Source organism: Dermochelys coriacea, chromosome 2 (assembly GCF_009764565.3).
Source record: "Dermochelys coriacea isolate rDerCor1 chromosome 2, rDerCor1.pri.v4, whole genome shotgun sequence".
Classification (NCBI taxonomy): Eukaryota; Metazoa; Chordata; order Testudines; family Dermochelyidae; genus Dermochelys; species Dermochelys coriacea.
In genome coordinates, this window is record NC_050069.1 from 544,143 (window position 1) to 564,666 (window position 20,524).

The 20,524-nt window shown below is 43.4% G+C and overlaps 1 protein-coding gene across 32 annotated transcripts in view; it reads right to left on the reverse strand.

Annotated features, from left to right (window-relative positions):
- SCRIB (scribble planar cell polarity protein) overlaps nucleotides 1-20,524 on the reverse strand; it is a 247,753-nt gene that overhangs the window by 33,591 nt on the left and 193,638 nt on the right. For 20 of the 32 annotated variants that reach the window (XM_043507163.1, XM_043507170.1, XM_043507166.1 and 17 more), the window contains one exon: nucleotides 119-283. The exons of the other annotated variants lie outside the window; for them this stretch is intronic. In XM_043507163.1, the coding sequence (XP_043363098.1) occupies nucleotides 119-283 (165 nt within the window). The remainder of the gene's footprint in view (nucleotides 1-118; nucleotides 284-20,524) is intronic. 32 annotated transcript variants of the gene reach the window in all.

Sequence of the window (20,524 nt, forward strand, 5' to 3'; positions counted from 1 at the left end):
AGGAGGGGGGGTGTTTCTCCCCACTCCTAGAGCAGCAGCAGAGATGGCTGCAATAGGAGGCAGGAATACAGATAGGGATTGTGGAACATGCAGCTGGAGGGGCAGGGGCTGTGCACACCTGGATTGACTTCCTGACCCAGGGGTTCTTGAGACGTGACTCTGCACTGGGCTAGACACCTGAGCTGGCCTGGCCCCTGGTGCAGGTGCCCGCTGTCGGGACTGGTAGAGCTTCCTGGCCAGATCCTGCTCGTACTGTTTAATACTGTCTTCAAGAGTGGAGGGTCTGAAGAGGAGGAGGAGGACGAGGAGAAGATAGTGGTGATGAACATCATAGCAGGCGACCACAGAGAAAGAAAGAGACAGACAAAGAAAGAGAAAAAAGAGATTGGAATGTACCCTGGAGAGAGGAGGAGTGAAGGGCTGATGCAGGCATTGGCTAGGATCAGACCAGGCTCCCATCTCTGAGCCTGGCCAGCCCCAGCTGCTTCAGAGAGTGGGGCAGGAATACCCTGGTGTGCAATTCAGGAATAACCTGCCAATGGGGACAGCCCTTCCCAGCCCCAGCAGTTAGACTCTGACTTCTGCCCTTGGCTGGTATGCAAATGGGTGGGAGGGACTAGACATGGCAGGCATGCCAGACACGGGGATAGACTGACAAGGTGCTTACACAAGTGGGGGGGGGTGTTTGAGGCAAACAGGGTGGATGCATGCTGAGCTGGGGGAGAGGGTGTCTGTATGCACCTATCAAAAAGGGAAGGGGGCCCAAGACAGTGGACAAGCACCCAAGGGAGGGCTGTGTTTGCCATATACTGGATGCGAGTATCAAAAATGGCACAGGCACACATCGGGAAAAAATGTGTTCACAAGAGGGCATGTGTCCACTGCAGAGCAGTGGAGGGATTCACAAGATGTGTTTCGCTCCCTTGTGGACACACTTCTCCCCCACTGGCATGTGACCGTGGCCTTTCAAACACACCCTTCCTAGACATGTGTGCCAATGTAGGTGTGTGGGGGTGTCCTGATAGGAGACACATGGCAGTGATTGGAGGGGTCGGGCCTCACAGGGTACACACGCGGAGGAGTCCAGGGGTGCTCATGTCCCAACAGGGCCCAGGGACCAGCATGTGGGTATGGGTATGCGTCCTAACAGGGCACTGATGGCAGAGGGTGTGGGGGAAGGCCCACCAGGGTGGGCGGTGCGGGGGACACACACCAGAGAACTGGAAAGAAGCAGAAGATTAGACAGAAAGTGATACAATTTGCATTGTGCAATATAAGAAATACAATGCGACTGAAGGGCAACCTAAACCTCCGTCTACCAAGCAGTTCATGGAGTTGTATATGGGGATCCCCTTGGAGGGAGACCTGAGCTCTGACCCCTGATCACTGTTACACTGCACCTAGGACTGAGCCAGCTCTAGCAAACAGAGGAGACGTGGTTCTCCAGAAGTGCACCGTCTTTTGTAGTAGGAACAGAGGAAGCTGCAGAGCAGACTGAGCTCAGGTGTCTGTGGTGGCGCCATGTCATCTCATTCTGGGGGGGAGCTAAAATATGGTAAATTACATGCTCTTTGTCAGTGCAGACACAGCCATGGAGAGGTAGCAAGCAGACAAGAACATACTCCACCTCAAGGGTCTTTAAACCCAGAGCAAGCAGGGCCTTTAATTGGCAGCCAAACCCCCAAGAATGCTGTGGAACTGAAATGTTATGTTACAGCTCTGGGGAAAGCTGGAGAAAGAATGTGGGAATTTTCTGAGTCAAGAGTCCCTTGAAATTGCAATGATAATGGAGGAGTGTCAGAATTATTAATAGATTTTAAGGCCAGAATGGACCAATAGATCTAGTCTGACTTCCAAAAAGGGCAGAGCAACTAGAAAGGGAATGTCTATAGTATCTGGCATCTGACTCAGGCTTGAGCCCAAGATCCCCTTCCAGCCACACACAAATCAATCTGACTTGGGTGAGTGAGCACTCAGGACCTAGGTCCTAACACCCTACTGGGGGACGGGTCACAGCCTAAGTCCCGCTGTGATTCTGTCCAAGCCCTATCTTCAACAGTATGACTGTAGCTCAAGCTGCAGACCCAAATCAGAAGGTATGCGTAGTGCAGTATGGACGCATTAGCAAAGCTAAAAGACCTGGGTGCCAGCAACTGTAAGCTCAGATTTACAATGCAGCATGGACGCTCAAGCATTGGCTTGGAAACAGCAAGTCCACAAGCCCAGGTCCCAGAGACTGGGTTTACAATGCAGTGTAGACACCCAAACACTCATTCGTTTGATCTGAAGTCAGATGCCTTATCCATTAGGCCACAGACTTAGGAAGTTTTGTGCTGAGCATTGGGTGTTGGGGATGGCACTGCATTATACCCACTTGCTACTTCCCAATAAGATGGGAACGATGCAATGCCCAGTGGTTATTTTTCAGATAAAGCAGTCAGTGTTAATGCATCCTTAGGGCTGACAGTTTAGATCCAAGAAATAGAGTACTGGGAGTGGGAGGTCCTTCAGCAGTATTTATTCACCCATCCTGCAGGAGGGGCATCTCCTTTCATTAATTAATATTCCACTAACAAAAACTGTGTTTAAAAAGGAATTAGGTTAAGAGCTCCTTGAGTGCAGGGGCAGACTCTGCAGTAAACTTCCTTTTGTTCCCAGCAGAGAAGGAAACACAGTACACATTCATCCGCCTCACAATGCAATGCCACACCTTTACTACAACCTCAGCAAATATTCAGTGCTGATCTAGGTGGTCAGGTCAGGTGTGTGATGTGTTTGTGGGTGTGCTGGCAGCCATCATTTAATTTTTACATTGCTGTGTGTAGTATGCCTGTGGCAATTCCTCAAGAAGGGCTGTATTTTTGGAGATTCGTGTATCCACCCCACGCACATCCACACCAGATATCATTTTAAAGCTTATTTTATATATGTTTAGATGAGGTACAATGTGGAGTTGTCAAGTGGTGCTGTAAGCCTTTAGGCAAGGTGAAATAATGGAACCCAAACCGAGAAAGTGTCCTTTTTTGCACAGTGCCAGAAACATGGCAATATGACTACAACTACAGTTTTTACTGTAGAGTTAATTTCAACACCTAAATGTGGTGTTTACTAGTCAAAGCTACCAAATGACAATGTATTCAAAGATGTGTACTGGTTTTTGTCATACTGCACAGCTACACCATGAATCTGGGTCTCAAAATGTAATTGACATACTAAACCTTCAGGGACTCTACATCATTTATATATAATTCCAGCATCTGTCTGGCAAACGTCTGACACTCAAAAGATGTTAGAGTCTGAAGACACTGAGTCCTTACAATGTCATTAAAGAGCTTGATGATGCTATAACTCAGCATGTGCTCCTGCTGCTGGAGGAACGTTAGACATGGGGGTGTGCCCAGTCTAATACATAGAAGTTCTGGGATCATTTTCTCCAGTTTATGCAGATACTACTTCTAATATCCATGTAGAGCAAGGGGATGATTGGAAACTTCACCTACAGATACAGTATGCCATCCTTCCATCCACCTTTACTGCAAACAGGCCCAGCTATGCTAGGTGGATACAAATTTACATTCTTGATATGTTAAATCTCCTTGAAAGAAGTACATAGTGCCTTCGAGTCTGGGGAATTTGCTGTGTGTCAGACGACTCGTTCTTTGAATGGGACTTGGAATGGAATGGAGTGACCCCAACACCATCTCAATACAAGAGGGTTACTGATATTTGGTCCTACATTTCAGCTCAGTGTACCCCAACTCACTACTGTTGTAACCTGTATCTAAAAAGTGTCTTGAAAGATATCAACAGAAAGCTAATATCATACTGATCATTAATATTATTGCATGTTATATGTACAGAGGACAAATTCAAAATTACAGACATATTGGAAATTATGTTATCAAAGTGTGTCTGCCAGGCAGGGCTAAAGATACCCCATCTTAGTAAAAGGAATGTGGCTCTGCCATCTGGATGTTATTTCCAAGGTAAGAACATAAATATAGCCTTACTGGGTCAGACCAAAGTTCCATCCAGCCAGGTGCCCCGGAGGGAGTGAACCTAACAGGTAATGATCAAGTGATCTCTCTCCTGCCATCCATCTCCACCCTCTGACAAACAGAGGCTACGGACACCATTCCTTACCCATCCTGGCTAATAGCCGTTAATGGACTTAACCTCCATGAATTTATCCCATTCTCTTTTAAACCCTATTATAGTCCTAGCCTTCACAACTTCCTCAGGCAAGGAGTTCCACAGGTTGACTGTGCGCTGTATGAAGAAGAACTTCTTTTTATTTGTTTTAAACTTGCTGCCCATTAATTTCATTTGGTGGCCCAAGGTTCTTATATTATGGGAACAAATAAATAACTTTTCCTTATTCACTTTCTCCACACCACTCATGGTTTTATATACCTCTATCAGTTCCCCCCTTAGTCTCCTCTTTTCCATACTGAAAAGTCCTAGTCTCTTTAATCTCTCCTCATATGGGACCTGTTCCAAACCCCTCATCATTTTAGTTTCCCTTCTCTGAACCTTTTCTAATGCCAGTATATCTTTTTTGAGATGAGGAGACCACATCTGTACGCAGTATTCAAGATGTGGGCATACCGTGGATTTATATAAGGGCAATAAGATATTCTCTGTCTTATTCTCTATCCCTTTTTTAATGATTCCTAACATCCTGTTTGCTTTTTTAACTGCCGTTGCACACTGCGTGGACGTCTTCAGAGAACTATTCACAATGACTCTAAGATCTCTTTCCTGATTAGTTGTAGCTAAGTTAGTCCCCATCATATTGTATGTATAGTTGGGGGTATTTTTTCCAATGTGCATTATTTTACGTTTATCCACATTAAATTTCATTTGCCATTTTGTTGCCCAATCACTTAGTTTTGTGAGATCTTTTTGAAGTTCTTCATGGTCTGCTTTGGTCTTAACTATCTTGAGCAGTTTAGTATTGTCTACAAACTTTGCCACCTCACTGTTTACTCTTTTCTCCAGATCATTTACGAATAAGTTGAATAGGATTGGTCCTAGGATTGACCCTTGGAGAACACCACTAGTTACCCCTCTCCATTCTGAAAATTTACCATTTATTCCTACCCTTTGTTCCCTGTCTTTTAACCAGTTCTCAATCCATGAAAGGATCTTCCCTCTTATCCCATGCCAACTTAATTTATGTAAGAGCCTTTGGTGAGGGACCTTGTCAAAGGCTTTCTGGAAATCTAAGTACACTATGTCCACTGGATCCCCCTTGTCCACATGGACAAGAGGGATCCAGAGGTAAAGGGGTACATTAAGAGACAGTGGGAATCCCATTGACTTAGAATGTAAACAGGAGCATCAAGCCAACTACGGGAGGAGACACCACTCAGCATCATACTCAGGGGAGGAGATTACAAGAAACTGATCAATTTGCATTTTACCAAAAAGTAGCAGGGGAAGAAACCAGCATGGAGCTTCCTTCACCACCAGACTGCATGTCACCTTCCTCACTGCTTGAATGAACTTTACTTTGAAGGATAACCTTCAGAAGAATCCATTTCAAAAGTTCACTGGACTATAAAAGAAAGGGGCAAAGAATCCCAAGTTATCTTTTGCCTAAGAACACACAGAAACCAAGGACTTTGGACTTTTTGGGAGATCCTGACTAGTGGGCTTGGTCAGCCATCTTGCTGGAAAGCAATGTGATGAGAAGCCTACCCTGAACCAAGACTGTAGTCTTGTTAAATTTTAGTCTCAAAAAAGCATTTCTCATTTTTATTTACTTGTTACCATTTCTGACTCTATCCTTTACACTGAACTTACTTAAAATCCTCTCTCCTTTTGTTAATAAGCTTGTTTTACTTTTAATCTAAACTAGGGCTGTCAATTAAAAAAATTAATAGCAATTAATTGTGCTGTTAAAGAATAATAGAATACCATTTATTTAAATATTTGTGGATGTTTTCTACATTTTCAAATGTATCGATTTCAATGATAACACAGAATACAAAGTGTACCGTGCTCACTTTATATTTATTTTTGATTGCAAATATTTGTTACTGTAAAAAAGAAATATTTTTCAATTCACCTAACACAAGTACTGTAGTGCAATCTCTTTATCATGAAAGTTGAATTTACAAATGTACAATTATGTACAAAAAATAACTGCATTCAAAAATAAACCAATGTAAAACTTTAGAGCCTATAAGTCCACTCAGTCCTACTTCTTTTTCAGCTAATCTCTCAGACAAATAAGTTTGTTTAAATTTTCAGGAGATAATGCTGCATGCTTCTTGTTTACAATGTCACCTGAAAGTGAGAACAGGCATTCACATGGCACTTTTGTAGCTGGCATCGCAAGATATTTATGTGTCAGATGTGCTAAAGATTCATATGTCCCTTCATGCTTCAACCACTATTTCAGAGGACATGCATCCATGCTGATGATGGGTTCTGCTCTATAACTATCTGAAGCAGTGCGGATCACCGCATGTTCATTTTCATCATCTGAGTCAGATGCCACCAGCAGAAGGTTGATTTTCTCTTTTGGTGGTTCATCTTCTGTAATTTCTGCATCACAGTGTTACTCTTTTAAGATTTCTGAAATCATGCTCCATACCTCATCCCTCTCAGATTTTGGAAGGCAAGTCAGATTCTTAAATCTTGGGTTGAGTGCTGTAGCTATCTTTAGAAATCTCACAATGATACCTTCTTTGTGTTTTGTCAAATCTGCAGTGAAAGTGTTTGAAATGAACAACATGCGCTGGATCATCATCTGAGATTGCTATAACATGAAATATATGGCAGAATGTGAGTAAAACAGAGCAAGAGACATACAGTTCTCCCCCAAGGAGTTGAGTCACAAATTTAATTAACGCATTATTTCTTTAACAAGCGTCATCAGCATGGAAGCATGAACTCTGGAATTGTGACTGAAGCATGAAGGGGTATACGAATGTTTAGCATATCTGGCACATAAATACCTTGCAATGCTAGCTACAAAAGTGCCATGCAAACGCCTGTTCTCACTTTCAGGTGACACTGTAAATAATAAGCAGGCAGCATTATCTCCTGTAAATGTAAACAAATTTATTTGACTTTGCAATTGGCTGAACAAGAAGTAGGACTGAGTGGACTTATAGGCTCTAAAGGTTCACATTGTTTTATTTTTGAATGCAGTTATTTTTTGTACATAACTGTACATTTGTAAGTTCAATTTTCATGATAAAGAGATCGCATTACAGTACTTGTATGAGATGAACTGAAAAATACATTTATTTTGTTCATCATTTTTACAGTGCAAATATTTGTAGTAAAAAATAATAATATAAAGTGAGCACAGTACACTTTGTATTCTGTGTTGTAATTTAAATCAATATATTTGAAAATGTAGAACATCCAAAACTATTTAATAAATTTCAATTGGATTCTTTTGTTTAACAGTGCAATTAAACCTGCGATTAATAGCAATTAATTTTTATCACAATTCATTTTTTTTGCGTTAACCGCGTGAGTTAATTCCAATTAATCGACAGCCCTAATCTAAACCAACCCAGAGAGGTGTTTAATGTAAAGTGAATATTAACTTCAATGTGGCAAGCTGCTAGGTATTGTATCTTTAAAGGAACAAATGACTCTTAATGTCTCTCTCAGTGATCCAGGAGGGGGCTGGATTTTGCAGACCACACAGTTTGGGGAAAATTCAAGCCTGGGAGGTGCTGGTGTTATTTTTCCAGGTGTAACCAAGGCCGGTGGAGCCAGAGTGTGGCAGTGGTGTAACAAGCAGGCTGCTGGAATCAGAATTGTTGTGTCAGGGCGTCTTACACACAGACACTCAGTGCAGACTTGTCTGCTGGCTGGGAGTGTTCACACAAAAAAAATCATATCAGCATGGCATTTTGAGGGCAGGTGGTGATGCAACCCTTCACTGGTCTAGATTGCAACCTAGCATGTGCCACATGGGAACTGAGAAAACTGTCAGCAGACTCAAAGGACAGCAGTGGGATTGTAGGACTGACAAGAAAGAAGTCAGCCCTTGTCAGATGGAACTTCACAAGACATACCCTAAAATGCAAAAGCTCTGACAGAAAGAAGGGTCTAACAAGCAGTAGTGAAGACAAAGTCCACAAACAAGTCCTTGCCTCTGCACTGAAGAGGGATGAAGAGCCTGTTATAGCCCTTACCAACCATGTCATCAACACTGTGACAAACCCACCTGACCCTGAATCCCATTCAGAGGTGCCTATCAACATATCTACTGTAATATCAGATGTACAAGAGTCTTTACAGAAAATACCAGATGTTGGTGAAGAACAAATGGAGATATTTGAGAGAGGTGCACTTGAATCTGATGGGGCATGTAGCTTCTTCAGCCCAGTCAAGAAATCTGGCATCAAAACATTTGCTGACATGACCAAGACCAAATTTGAGTCTGGCAAGGGAGGGGCAATCACACAGGAATCAGTCCAGAAACTTTTTCCCACCAAGCCCTGTCCTCTTTGTAACAACCTTTTATATACTTAAAAATGGTTATCATGTCCTCTCTCAGTCTTCTCTTTTCCAGACTAAACAAACCCAATTTTTTCAATCTTCCCTCATAGGTCATAAAAAGAAAAGAAGTACTTGTGGCACCTTAGAGACTAACAAATTTATTAGAGCATAAGCTTTTGTGAGCTACAGCTCACTTCATCTGATGCATTTGGTGGAAAAAACAGAGGGGAGATTTATATACACACACACAGAGAACATGAAACAATGGGTTTATCATACACACTGTAAGGAGAGTGATCACTTAAGATAAGCCATCACCAGCAGCAGGAGGGGGAAAGGAGGAAAACCTTTCATGGTGACAAGCAAGGTAGGCTAATTCCAGCAGTTAACAAGAATATCAGAGGAACAGTGGGGGGTGGGGTGGGGGGGAGAAATACCATGGGGAAATAGTTTTACTTTGTGTAATGACTCATCCATTCCCAGTCTCTATTCAAGCCTAAGTTAATTGTTTGTAAATTAATTCCAATTCAGCAGTCTCTCATTGGAGTCTGTTTTTGAAGTTTTTTTGTTGAAGGATAGCCACTCTTAGGTCTGTGATCGAGTGACCAGAGAGACTGAAGTGTTCTCCAACTGGTTTTTGAATGTTATAATTCTTGACGTCTGATTTGTGTCCATTCATTCTTTTACGTAGAGACTGTCCAGTTTGGCCAATGTACATGGCAGAGGGGCATTGCTGGCACATGATGGCATATATCACATTGGTAGATGCACAGGTGAACGAGCCTCTGATAGTGTGGCTGATGTGATTAGGCCCTATGATGGTATCCCCTGAATAGATATGTGGACAGAGTTGGCAACGGGCTTTGTTGCAAGGATAGGTTCCTGGGTTAGTGGTTCTGTTGTGTGGTGTGTGGTTGCTGGTGAGTATTTGCTTCAGATTGGGGGGCTGTCTGTAAGCAAGGACTGGCCTGTCTCTCAAGATCTGTGAGAGTGATGGGTTGTCCTTCAGGATAGGCTGTAGATCCTTGATGATGCGTTGGAGAGGTTTTAGTTGGGGGCTGAAGGTGATGGCTAGCGGCGTTCTGTTATTTTCTTTGTTGGGCCTGTCCTGTAGTAGGTGACTTCTGGGTACTCTTCTGGCTCTGTCTATCTGTTTCTTCACTTCAGCAGGTGGGTATTGTAGATGTAGGAATGCATGATAGAGATCTTGTAGGTGTTTGTCTCTGTCTGAGGGGTTGGAGCAAATGCGGTTATAGGGTAACGCTTGGCTGTAGACAATGGATCGAGTGGTATGATCTGGATGAAAGCTAGAGGCATGTAGGTAGGAATAGCGGTCAGTAGGTTTCCGATATAGGGTGGTGTTTATGTGACCATCGCTTATTAGCACCATAGTGTCGAGGAAGTGGATCTCTTTTGTGGACTGGTCCAGGCTCAGGTTGATGGTGGGATGGAAATTGTTGAAATCATGGTGGAATTCCTCAAGGGCTTCTTTTCCATGGGTCCAGATGATGAAGATGTCATCAATGTAGCGCAAGTAGAGTAGGGGCATTAGGGGACGAGAGCTGAGGAAGCGTTGTTCTAAGTCAGCCATAAAAATGTTGGCATACTGTGGGGCCATGCGGGTACCCATCACAGTGCCGCTGATTTGAAGGTATACATTGTCACCAAATGTGAAATAGTTATGGGTGAGGACAAAGTCACAAAGTTCAGCCACCAGGTTAGCCGTGACAGTATTATAACATTCAAAAACCAGTTGGAGAACACTTCAATCTCTCTGGTCACTCGATCACAGACCTAAGAGTGGCTATCCTTCAACAAAAAAGCTTCAAAAACAGACTCCAACGAGAGACTGCTGAATTGGAATTAATTTGCAAACTGGATACAATTAACTTAGGCTTGAATAGAGACTGGGAATGGATGAGTCATTACACAAAGTAAAACTATTTCCCCATGTTATTTCTCCCCCCCACTCCACCCCCCACTGTTCCTCTGATATTCTTGTTAACTGCTGGAATTAGCCTACCTTGCTTGTCACCAGTTTTCCTCCTTCCCCCCCCAGCTGTTGGTGATGGCTTATCTTAAGTGATCACTCTCCTTACAGTGTGTATGATAAACCCATTGTTTCATGTTCTCTGTGTGTATATAAATCTCTCCTCTGTTTTTTCCACCAAATGCATCAGATGAAGTGAGCTGTAGCTCACGAAAGCTTATGCTCTAATAAATTTGTTAGTCTCTAAGGTGCCACAAGTACTCCTTTTCTTTTTGCGAATACAGACTAACACGGCTGCTACTCTGAAACCTCATAGGTCATGTTTTCTAGACCTTTAATCATGTTTGTTGCTCTTCTCTGGACTCTCTCCAATTTGTCCACATCTTTCCTGAAGTGTGGCGCCCAGAACTGGACACAATACTCTCGTTGAGGTCTAATCAGTGTGAAGTAGAGCAGAACAATAACTTCTCAGGTCTTCTTACAACACTCCTGCTAATACATCTCAGAATGATGTTCCCTTTTTTTTGCAACAGTGTTACACTGTTGACTCCTATTTTGTTTGTGGTCCACGATCACCCCCAGATCCCTTTTTGCAGTACTCCTTCTTAGGCAGTCATTTCCCATTTTGTATGTGTGCAACTGATTGTTCCTTCTTAAATGGAGTACTTTGCATTTGTCCTCATTGAATTTCATCCTATTTACTTCAGACTATTTCTCCAGCTTGTCCAGATCATTTTGAATGTTTAATCCTATCCTCCAAAGCACTTGCAACCCCTCCCAGTTTGGTATCGTCCACAAACTTTATAAGTATATTCTCTATGCCATTATCTAAGTCATTGATGAAGATATTGAAAAGAACCAAACCCAGAACTGATCCCTGCGGGATCCCACTCGTTATAGCCTTCCAGTATGACTGTGAACCACTGATAACTACTCTCTGGGAACAGTTTTCCAACCAGTTTTACACTCACCTTATAGTAGCTCTGTCTAGGTTGCATTTCCCTAGTTTGTTTATGAGAAGGTCATGCAAGACAGTATCAAAGGCTTTACTAAAGTCAAGAAGCCCAAGATTTATACAGTACTCAAGAAGAAGCGGACAAAAGGATGCTGCTGCATGTTGTATGTGCCAGTATAGCTTTTGGATCTCTTGGTATCAAAGAAATCATAGTAATTAGGTCACTTGATACAGATGATTTGGTCCTTACTGTTCACTACTTTCCAAAAATGGAACACATAGATAACATGTGGATTGAAACAAGCAACATTACCAGCACAATTGACAAGTGTCACTCTATACCTGTGCATGCAATTTGTGACACACTCACTCCTGACTTCTACAACATACATGGATGTGACTCTGTGTCATCCCTATTTGATACCAGAAAAAATCTGCATTTAATGTTGTCAAAACAAAGGGAGCTTACCACTTCAGAGATCTTGCCAAATTAGGAGACAGTGACTGGCAAGCCGCAATTTCTGCAGCAAGGAAGTTGGTAGCAGTGCTGTATGACCAGAGCAACAAAGAAAAGGAGACCCACGAAGACCTCAATTGTTTGTACCTCAATCTAGCCAGCAAAAAGGACGAGTCACTGGCCAAACTCCCACCATGTGAGAACAGTTTTGAAGAGCGTGTCGAAAGCGCATTTAGCAAACAACTATTTGGATGTCTTGACACATAGGTAAGCCAGATGTTGGATCTTTATTGCAACATGTATGAAAAAATGTAGATGATGAACTACTTCCTGTATTTTTCTAAGACCCAATGGCATCTGAGCTTCTACAAGATCTTATGTGTGCCTGTGCCAGTAGGGGTTGCTGCACAAACAACTCTGTCTGTAGTCAGAACACTTTGTCTACGCCGAGGCAGTGAAGACTGTGATAACCCACGCACTCTTGACAGGGATCATAATGATGAACAAGATGATGATAATGGTGTTGACTAGAAATGTCACCAGCTCTGTTACATTTCAATTATACCTGTACAAATTTATTATTTTAATTTACCTTTTAGATTGTTGCTGCAATACTTTGAGGTCACAAAGAAATCCAATTGTATTTCTTGAAATAATACAGAGTCATTAAACTAATAGAAACAAATCCAAATATTTCAAAGTGGTCATTTTAATGTGTTGAAGATGTCATTGTTTATCTCTGTTTTCTACGGTAATGGCACAAGTTGACAGTTCCACATCATACCTCACCTTTAAGTAGCCATCATAAGCTTTCAATGATGTATAAGTGTGTGTATGTTGAGATGGTACATTAAGCTGACCAAATCATGCTGTCTGCTGCTTGCCTATAGTGTGTTTCCCCTCTCTACTGGGGAATAGAAGGATGTTCATTGTGATAATGCAGAGTCTTGAAATATGCAACGTGGGTATTAGAGTACAGGAGAAATGTCCCATAACGCGGCATATCCTTGCTTTTAAAGGCTTGAGTTGGGGGATTTCACAGTTATCCTGCTTTAATCCCTTTAAAACAGAGCTTTTGTATATATATTTAATAAGAATATAAGAATGGCCATACTAGGTGAGACCAAAGGTCCATCTAGCCCAGTATCCTGTCTTCCAACAGTGGCCAATGCCAGATGCCCCAGAGGGAATGAACAGAAAAGGTAATCATCAAATGATCCAGCCCCTGTCACCCATTCCCAGCTTCTGGCAAACAGAGGCTAGGGACATCACCCCTGCCCATCCTGGCTAATAGCCATAGATGGACCTATGCTCCATGAATTCATCTATTCTTTTTTGAACCCAGTATAGTCATGGCCTTCACAACATCCTCTGGTAAGGAGTTCCACAGATTGACTTTGTGCTGTGTAAAGAAATACTTCCTTTTGTTTGTTTTAAACCTGCTGCCTGTTAATTTCATTTGGTGACCCCTAGTTCTTGTGTTATGAGAAGGAGTAAATATTATTTCATATTTACTTTCTCCACATCAGTTATGATATCATAGATCTCAATCACATCCCTCCTTAGCTGTCTCTTTTCCAAGCTGAAAAGTCGCAATCTTATTAATCTCTCCTCATACGGAAGCCATTCCATACCCATAATCATTTTTGTTGCCCTTTTCTAAACCTTTTCCAATTCTCTGTCTTATTATCTATCCCTTTCTTGAAGATTCCCAACTTTCTGTTCGTTTTTTTGACTGCCACTGCACACTGAGCGGATGTTTTCAGAGAAATATCTACAATGATTCCAGGATCTCTTTCTTGAGTGGTAACAGCTAATTTAGACCCCATCGTTTTATATGTACAGTTGAGATTATGTTTTCCAATGTACATTACGTTGCATTTATCAATATTGAATTTCATCTGCCATTTTGTTGCCCAGTCACCCAGTTTTCTGAGATCCCTTTGTAGCATTTTGCAGTCTGCTTTGGACTTAACTGTCTTGAATAGTTTTGTATCATCTGCAAAGTTTGTGATCTCACTGTTTATTCCTTTTTCCAGATCGTTTATGAATATGTTGAACAGCACTGGTCTCAGGACAGACCCCTGGGGAACACCACTATTTACCTGTCTCCATTCTGAAAATTGACCATTTATGCCTACCCTTTGTTTCCTATCTTTTAACCTGTAACTGATCCCTGAGAGGACCTTTCCTCTTATCCCATGACAGCTTACTTTGCTTAAGAGCCTTTGATGAGGATCTTGTCAAAGGCTTTCTGAAAATCTAAGTACACTATATCCACTAAAAAGAAAAGGAGTACTTGTGGCACCTTAGAGACTAACAAATTTAAATTTTACCTTCAGTCCTTTTGGTATGATGTCCATCTGTTTGCATTTGGAGAGGAAGATGATGTCTGTCTGTATCTGTACGAGTTTTTTCATGAAGTTTCTCTAAAGTGCCACAAGTACTCCTTTTCTTTTTGAGAATACAGACTAACACGGCTGCTATTCTGAAAACTATATCCACTGGATCCCCCTTGTCCACATGCTTGTTGATCCCCTCAAAGAATTCTAGTAGATTGGTGAGGCATGAATTCCCTTTACAAAAAACTATGTTGACTCTTCCCCAACAAATTATGTTCATCTAGGTGTCTGATAATTTTGTTCTTTACTATAGTTTCACTAGTTTGCTCGGTACTGAATCAGGCTTACTGGTCTGTAATTGCCGGGATCACCTCTGGAGCCCTTTTTAAAAATTGGCATCACATTAGCTGTCCTCCAGTCATTTGGTACAGAAGCTGATTTAAATGATAGGTTACAGACTACAGTTAGTAGTCCTGCAATTTCACATTTAAGTTCCTTCAGAACTCTTGGGTGAATCCCATCTGGTCCTGGTGACTTATTACTGTTTAGTTTATCAATTTGTTCCAAAACCTCCTCTAATGACACCTCAATCTGGGACAATTCCTTAGATTTGTCACCTAAAAAGAATGGCTCAGGTTTGGGAATCTCCCTCACGTCCTCAGCCGTAAAGACTGATGCAAAGAATTCATTTAGTTTCTCCACAATGGCCTAATTGGCCTTGAATACTCCTTTAACATCTCAATCAACCAGTGACCCCTATATGGTAAGTATTGGAGGTGGCACAAAATGGGGGAAAGGGTGACACCCCCACATACAACTTTCTCCTTCTGGTATGTTGAGATATTCATAGAAAACAGATGTTTGAAGTGAGGAGACACCAAGCTGGGTGGAGAGCAGGGGAACTGTGTGGGAGAGCTGATCTGTCTCTGCCACCCCTCACATCAGCACAATGATACAGAAATCTCTGGGAAGGGGGAAGCCTGTCATGTGCCACTCCTCTTTCGCTGGGCTAGCCATAGCACCTCCGAGCAAAGGAAATCCTGCTAAAGCTACAGAGGTTAAAGAGATTCCATAGCGGGGAACCTCAGCTGCTGCCCCCTTTGACTATGGAACATCGAAAGCCCCCTTTGCCATAGGATCTGAACAGCTCACAACTTTTAATGTGTTTCTTCTCTCGGCACTCTGGTGAGGGAGAGATGAGTTGTGTCCCCATTTTACACAAGGGGAACGGAGACATAGATATACCAAGTGATTTGCCCAAGATCACACAGGAAGTCTGTGGTGGAACAGGGAATTCAACCTGGGTCTCTGGAGTTCAAGCCCCAAACCAATGGACCATCCTTTGTCTTCTGAGGTGGGTTCATGGCATAGACTAGCTCTTCCCAGTTTTACAATCAGAGTGTAGGGACAGCCATCATCACTGCAGGCCTCCTGGTTTCAGTCCCATTAGAAATGCACAGACAATCCAGGAAGCTTTTGGAGAGTGTTCGGGACAACTTCCTGGTACAAGTGCTGGAGGAACCAACTAGGGGCTGTGCTCCTCTAGACCTGCTGCTTAGAAACAGGGAAGAATTGGTAGGGGAAGTAGAAGCGGGTGGCAACCTAGGCAGCAGTGACCATGAGATGGTTGAATGCAGGATCTTGACAAAAGGAAGAAGGAGAGTAGCAAAATATGGACCCTGGACTTCAGAAAAACAGACTTAGAATCCCTTAGGGAACTGATGGGCAGGATCCCCTGGGAGGCTAATATGAGGGGGCAAGGAGTCCAGGAGAGCTGGCTGTATTTTAAAGAAGCCTTATTGAGGGTGCAGGAACAAACCATCCCGATGTGCAGAAAGAACAGCAAATATGGCAGACGACCAGCTTGGCTTAACAGTGAAATCTTTGGTGAGCTTAAAGTCAAAAAGGAAGCTTACAAGAAGTGGAAATTTGGATAGATGACTAGGGAGGAGTATAAAAATATTGCTCGAGCATGCAGGGGTGTAATCAGGAAGGCCAAGGGAGGACTGGAGTTGTGACTAGCAAGGCATGTGAAAGGTAACAAGAAGGGTTTCTACAGGTATGTTAGCAACAAGAAGATGGTCAGGGAAAGTGTGGGACCCTTACTGAATGAGGGAGGCAACCTACGACAGATGATGTGGAAAAAGCTGAAGTACTCAATGCTTTTTTTGCCTCGGTCTTCACAGACAAGGTCAGCTCCCACACTGCTGTACTGGGCAGCACAGTAGGGGGAGGAGCCCTCAGTGGTGAAATAACAGGTTAAGGACTATTTAGAATCACTGGACATGCACAAGTCCATGGATCCAATGCATCCAAGGGTGCTGAGGGAGTTGGCTGATGTGATTACAGAGACATTGACCATGATCTCTGAAAATTTGTGGTCATCGGGGGAGGTCCCGGACGATTGAAAAAAGGCAAATATAGTGCCCATGTTCCCAAAAAAGGGAAGAAAGAGAACCTGGGGAACTACAGACCGGTCAGCCTCACTTCAATGCCCAGAAAAATCATGGAGCAGGCGCTCAAGGAATCCATTTTGAAGCAGTTGGAGGAGAGGAAGGGGATGAGGAACAGTCAATATGGATTCACCAAGGGCAAGTCATGCCTGACCAACCTGATTGCCTTCTATGATGAGATAACCAACCTTCCACACAAACTTCCTCGTTGCTGGACTTTACAAAAACTAGACAAGCCATTTACAAAACACACTTTGCTTCTCTACAAAAGAAAAAGGACACTAAGCTATCTAAACTACTATATGCCACAAGGGGCCACAACAATGGTTCCCGTAACCCACCCAGCAATATTGTTAATCTATCCAACTATACTCTTAGCCCAGCAGAAGAATCTGTCCTATCTCGGGGCCTCTCCTTTTGCCCCTCCACCCCCACGAACATGATACAGTTCTGTGGTGACCTAGAATCCTATTTTCGACGTCTCAGACTCAAGGAATATTTCCAACACACCTCTGACCAACATATTAACCCACAGAGACCTTCCTGCCAACACCACAAAAAGAAGGATTCTGGGTGGACTCCTCCTGAAGGTCGAAACAGCAGCCTGGATTTCTACATAGACTGCTTCTGCCGACGTGCACGAGCTGAAATTGTGGAAAAGCAGCATCGCTTACCCCATAACCTCAGCCATGCAAAACACAGTGCCATCCACAGCCTCAGAAACAACTCTGACATCATAATCAAAAAGGCTGACAAAGGAGGTGCTGTCGTCATCATGAATAGGTCGGAGTATGGACAAGAGGCTACTAGGCAGCTCTCCAACACCACTTTCTACAAGCCATTACCCTCTGATCCCACTGAGAGTTACCAAAAGAAACTACAGCATTTGCTCAAGAAACTCCCTGAAAAAGCACAAGAACAAATCCACACAGACACACCCCTGGAGCCCCGACCTGGGGTATTCTATCTGCTACCCAAGATCCATAAACCTGGAAATCCTGGACGCCCCATCATCTCAGGCATTGGCACCCTGACAGCGGGATTGTCTGGCTATGTAGACTCCCTCCTCAGGCCCTTCGTTACCAGCACTCCCAGCTATCTTCGAGACACCACCGATTTCCTGAGGAAACTACAATCCATTGGTGATCTTCCTAAAAACACCATCCTAGCCACTATGGATGTAGAAGCCCTCTACACCAACATTCCACACAAAGATGGACTACAAGCCGTCAGGAACAGTATCCCTGATACTGTCACAGCTAACCTGGTGGCTGAACTTTGTGACTTTGTCCTCACCCATAATTATTTCACATTTGGTGACAATGTATACCTTCAAATCAGCGGCACTGCGATGGGTACCCGCATGGCCCCACAGTATGCCAACATTTTTATGGCTGACTTAGAACAACGCTTCCTCAGCTCTCGTCCCCTAATGCCCCTACTCTACTTGCGCTACATTGATGACATCTTCATCATCTGGACCCATGGAAAAGAAGCTCTTGAGGAATTCCACCATGATTTCAACAATTTCCATCCCACCATCAACCTCAGCCTGGACCAGTCCACACAAGAGATCCACTTCCTCGACACTACGGTGCTAATAAGCGATGGTCACATAAACACCACCCTATATCGGAAACCTACGGACCGCTATTCCTACCTACATGCCTCTAGCTTTCATCCAGATCATACCACTCGATCCATTGTCTACAGCCAAGCGCTACCCTATAACCGCATTTGCTCCAACCCCTCAGACAGAGACAAACACCTACAAGATCTCTATCATGCATTCCTACATCTACAATACCCACCTGCTGAAGTGAAGAAACAGATAGACAGAGCCAGAAGAGTACCCAGAAGTCACCTACTACAGGACAGGCCCAACAAAGAAAATAACAGAACGCCACTAGCCATCACCTTCAGCCCCCAACTAAAACCTCTCCAACGCATCATCAAGGATCTACAACCTATCCTGAAGGACGACCCATCACTCTCACAGATCTTGGGAGACAGACCAGTCCTTGCTTACAGACAGCCTCCCAATCTGAAGCAAATACTCACCAGCAACCACACACCACACAACAGAACCACTAACCTAGGAACCTATCCTTGCAACAAAGCCCGTTGCCAACTCTGTCCACATATCTATTCAGGGGATACCATCATAGGGCCTAATCACATCAGCCACACAATCAGAGGCTCGTTCACCTGCGCATCTACCAATGTGATATATGCCATCATGTGCCAGCAATGCCCCTCTGCCATGTACATTGGCCAAACTGGACAGTCTCTACGCAAAAGAATGAATGGACACAAATCAGACGTCAAGAATTATAACATTCAAAAACCAGTTGGAGAACACTTCAATCTCTCTGGTCACTCGATCACAGACCTAAGAGTGGCTATACTTCAACAGAAAAGCTTCAAAAACAGACTCCAACGAGAGACTGCTGAATTGGAATTAATTTGCAAACTGGATACAATTAACTTAGGCTTGAATAGAGACTGGGAATGGATGAGTCATTACACAAAGTAAAACTATTTCCCCATGGTATTTCTCCCTCCCACCCCACCCCCCACTGTTCCTCTGATATTCTTGTTAACTGCTGGAATTAGCCTACCTTGCTTGTCACCATGGAAGTTTTTCCTCCTTTCCCCCCCTGCTGCTGGTGATGGCTTATATTAAGTGATCACTCTCCTTACAGTGTGTATGATAAACCCATGGTTTCATGTTCTCTGTGTGTGTGTATATAAATCTCTCCTCTGTTTTTTCCACCAAATGCATCCGATGAAGTGAGCTGTAGCTCACGAAAGCTTATGCTCTAATAAATTATTATAATAAATTAGCATTCTTGTCAGCAAGTTAAGGAAGTATGGGCTGGATGAATGCACTATAAGGTGGGTAGAAAGCTGGCTAGATTGTCGGGCTCAACGGGTAGTGATCAATGGCTCCATGTCTAGTTGGCAGCCGGTGTCAAGTGGAGTGCCCCAGGGGTCGGTCCTGGGGCCCGTTTTGTTCAATATCTTCATAAATGATCTGGAGGATGGTGTGGATTGCACTCTCAGCAAATTTGCGGATGATACTAAACTGGGAGGAGTGGTAGATACGCTGGAGGGGAGGGATAGGATACAGAAGGACCTAGACAAATTGGAGGATTGGGCCAAAAGAAATCTAATGAGGTTCAATAAGGATAAGTGCAGGGTCCTGCACTTAGGATGGAAGAATCCAATGCACCGCTACAGACTAGGGACCGAATGGCTCGGCAGCAGTTCTGCGGAAAAGGACCTAGGGGTGACAGTGGACGAGAAGCTGGATATGAGTCAGCAGTGTGCCCTTGTTGCCAAGAAGGCCAATGGCATTTTGGGATGTATAAGTAGGGGCATAGCGAGCAGATCGAGGGACGTGATCGTTCCCCTCTATTCGACACTGGTGAGGCCTCATCTGGAGTACTGTGTCCAGTTTTGGGCCCCACACTACAAGAAGGATGTGGATAAATTGGAAAGAGTACAGCGAAGGGCAACAAAAATGATTAGGGGTCTAGAGCACATGACTTATGAGGAGAGGCTGAGGGAGCTGGGATTGTTTAGTCTGCAGAAGAGAAGAATGAGGGGGGATTTGATAGCTGCTTTCAACTACCTGAAAGGGGGTTTCAAAGAGGATGGCTCTAGACTGTTCTCAATGGTAGCAGATGACAGAACGAGGAGTAATGGTCTTAAGTTGCAATGGGGGAGGTTTAGATTGGATATTAGGAAAAACTTTTTCACTAAGAGGGTGGTGAAACACTGGAATGCGTTACCTAGGGAGGTGGTAGAATCTCCTTCCTTAGAGGTTTTTAAGGTCAGGCTTGACAA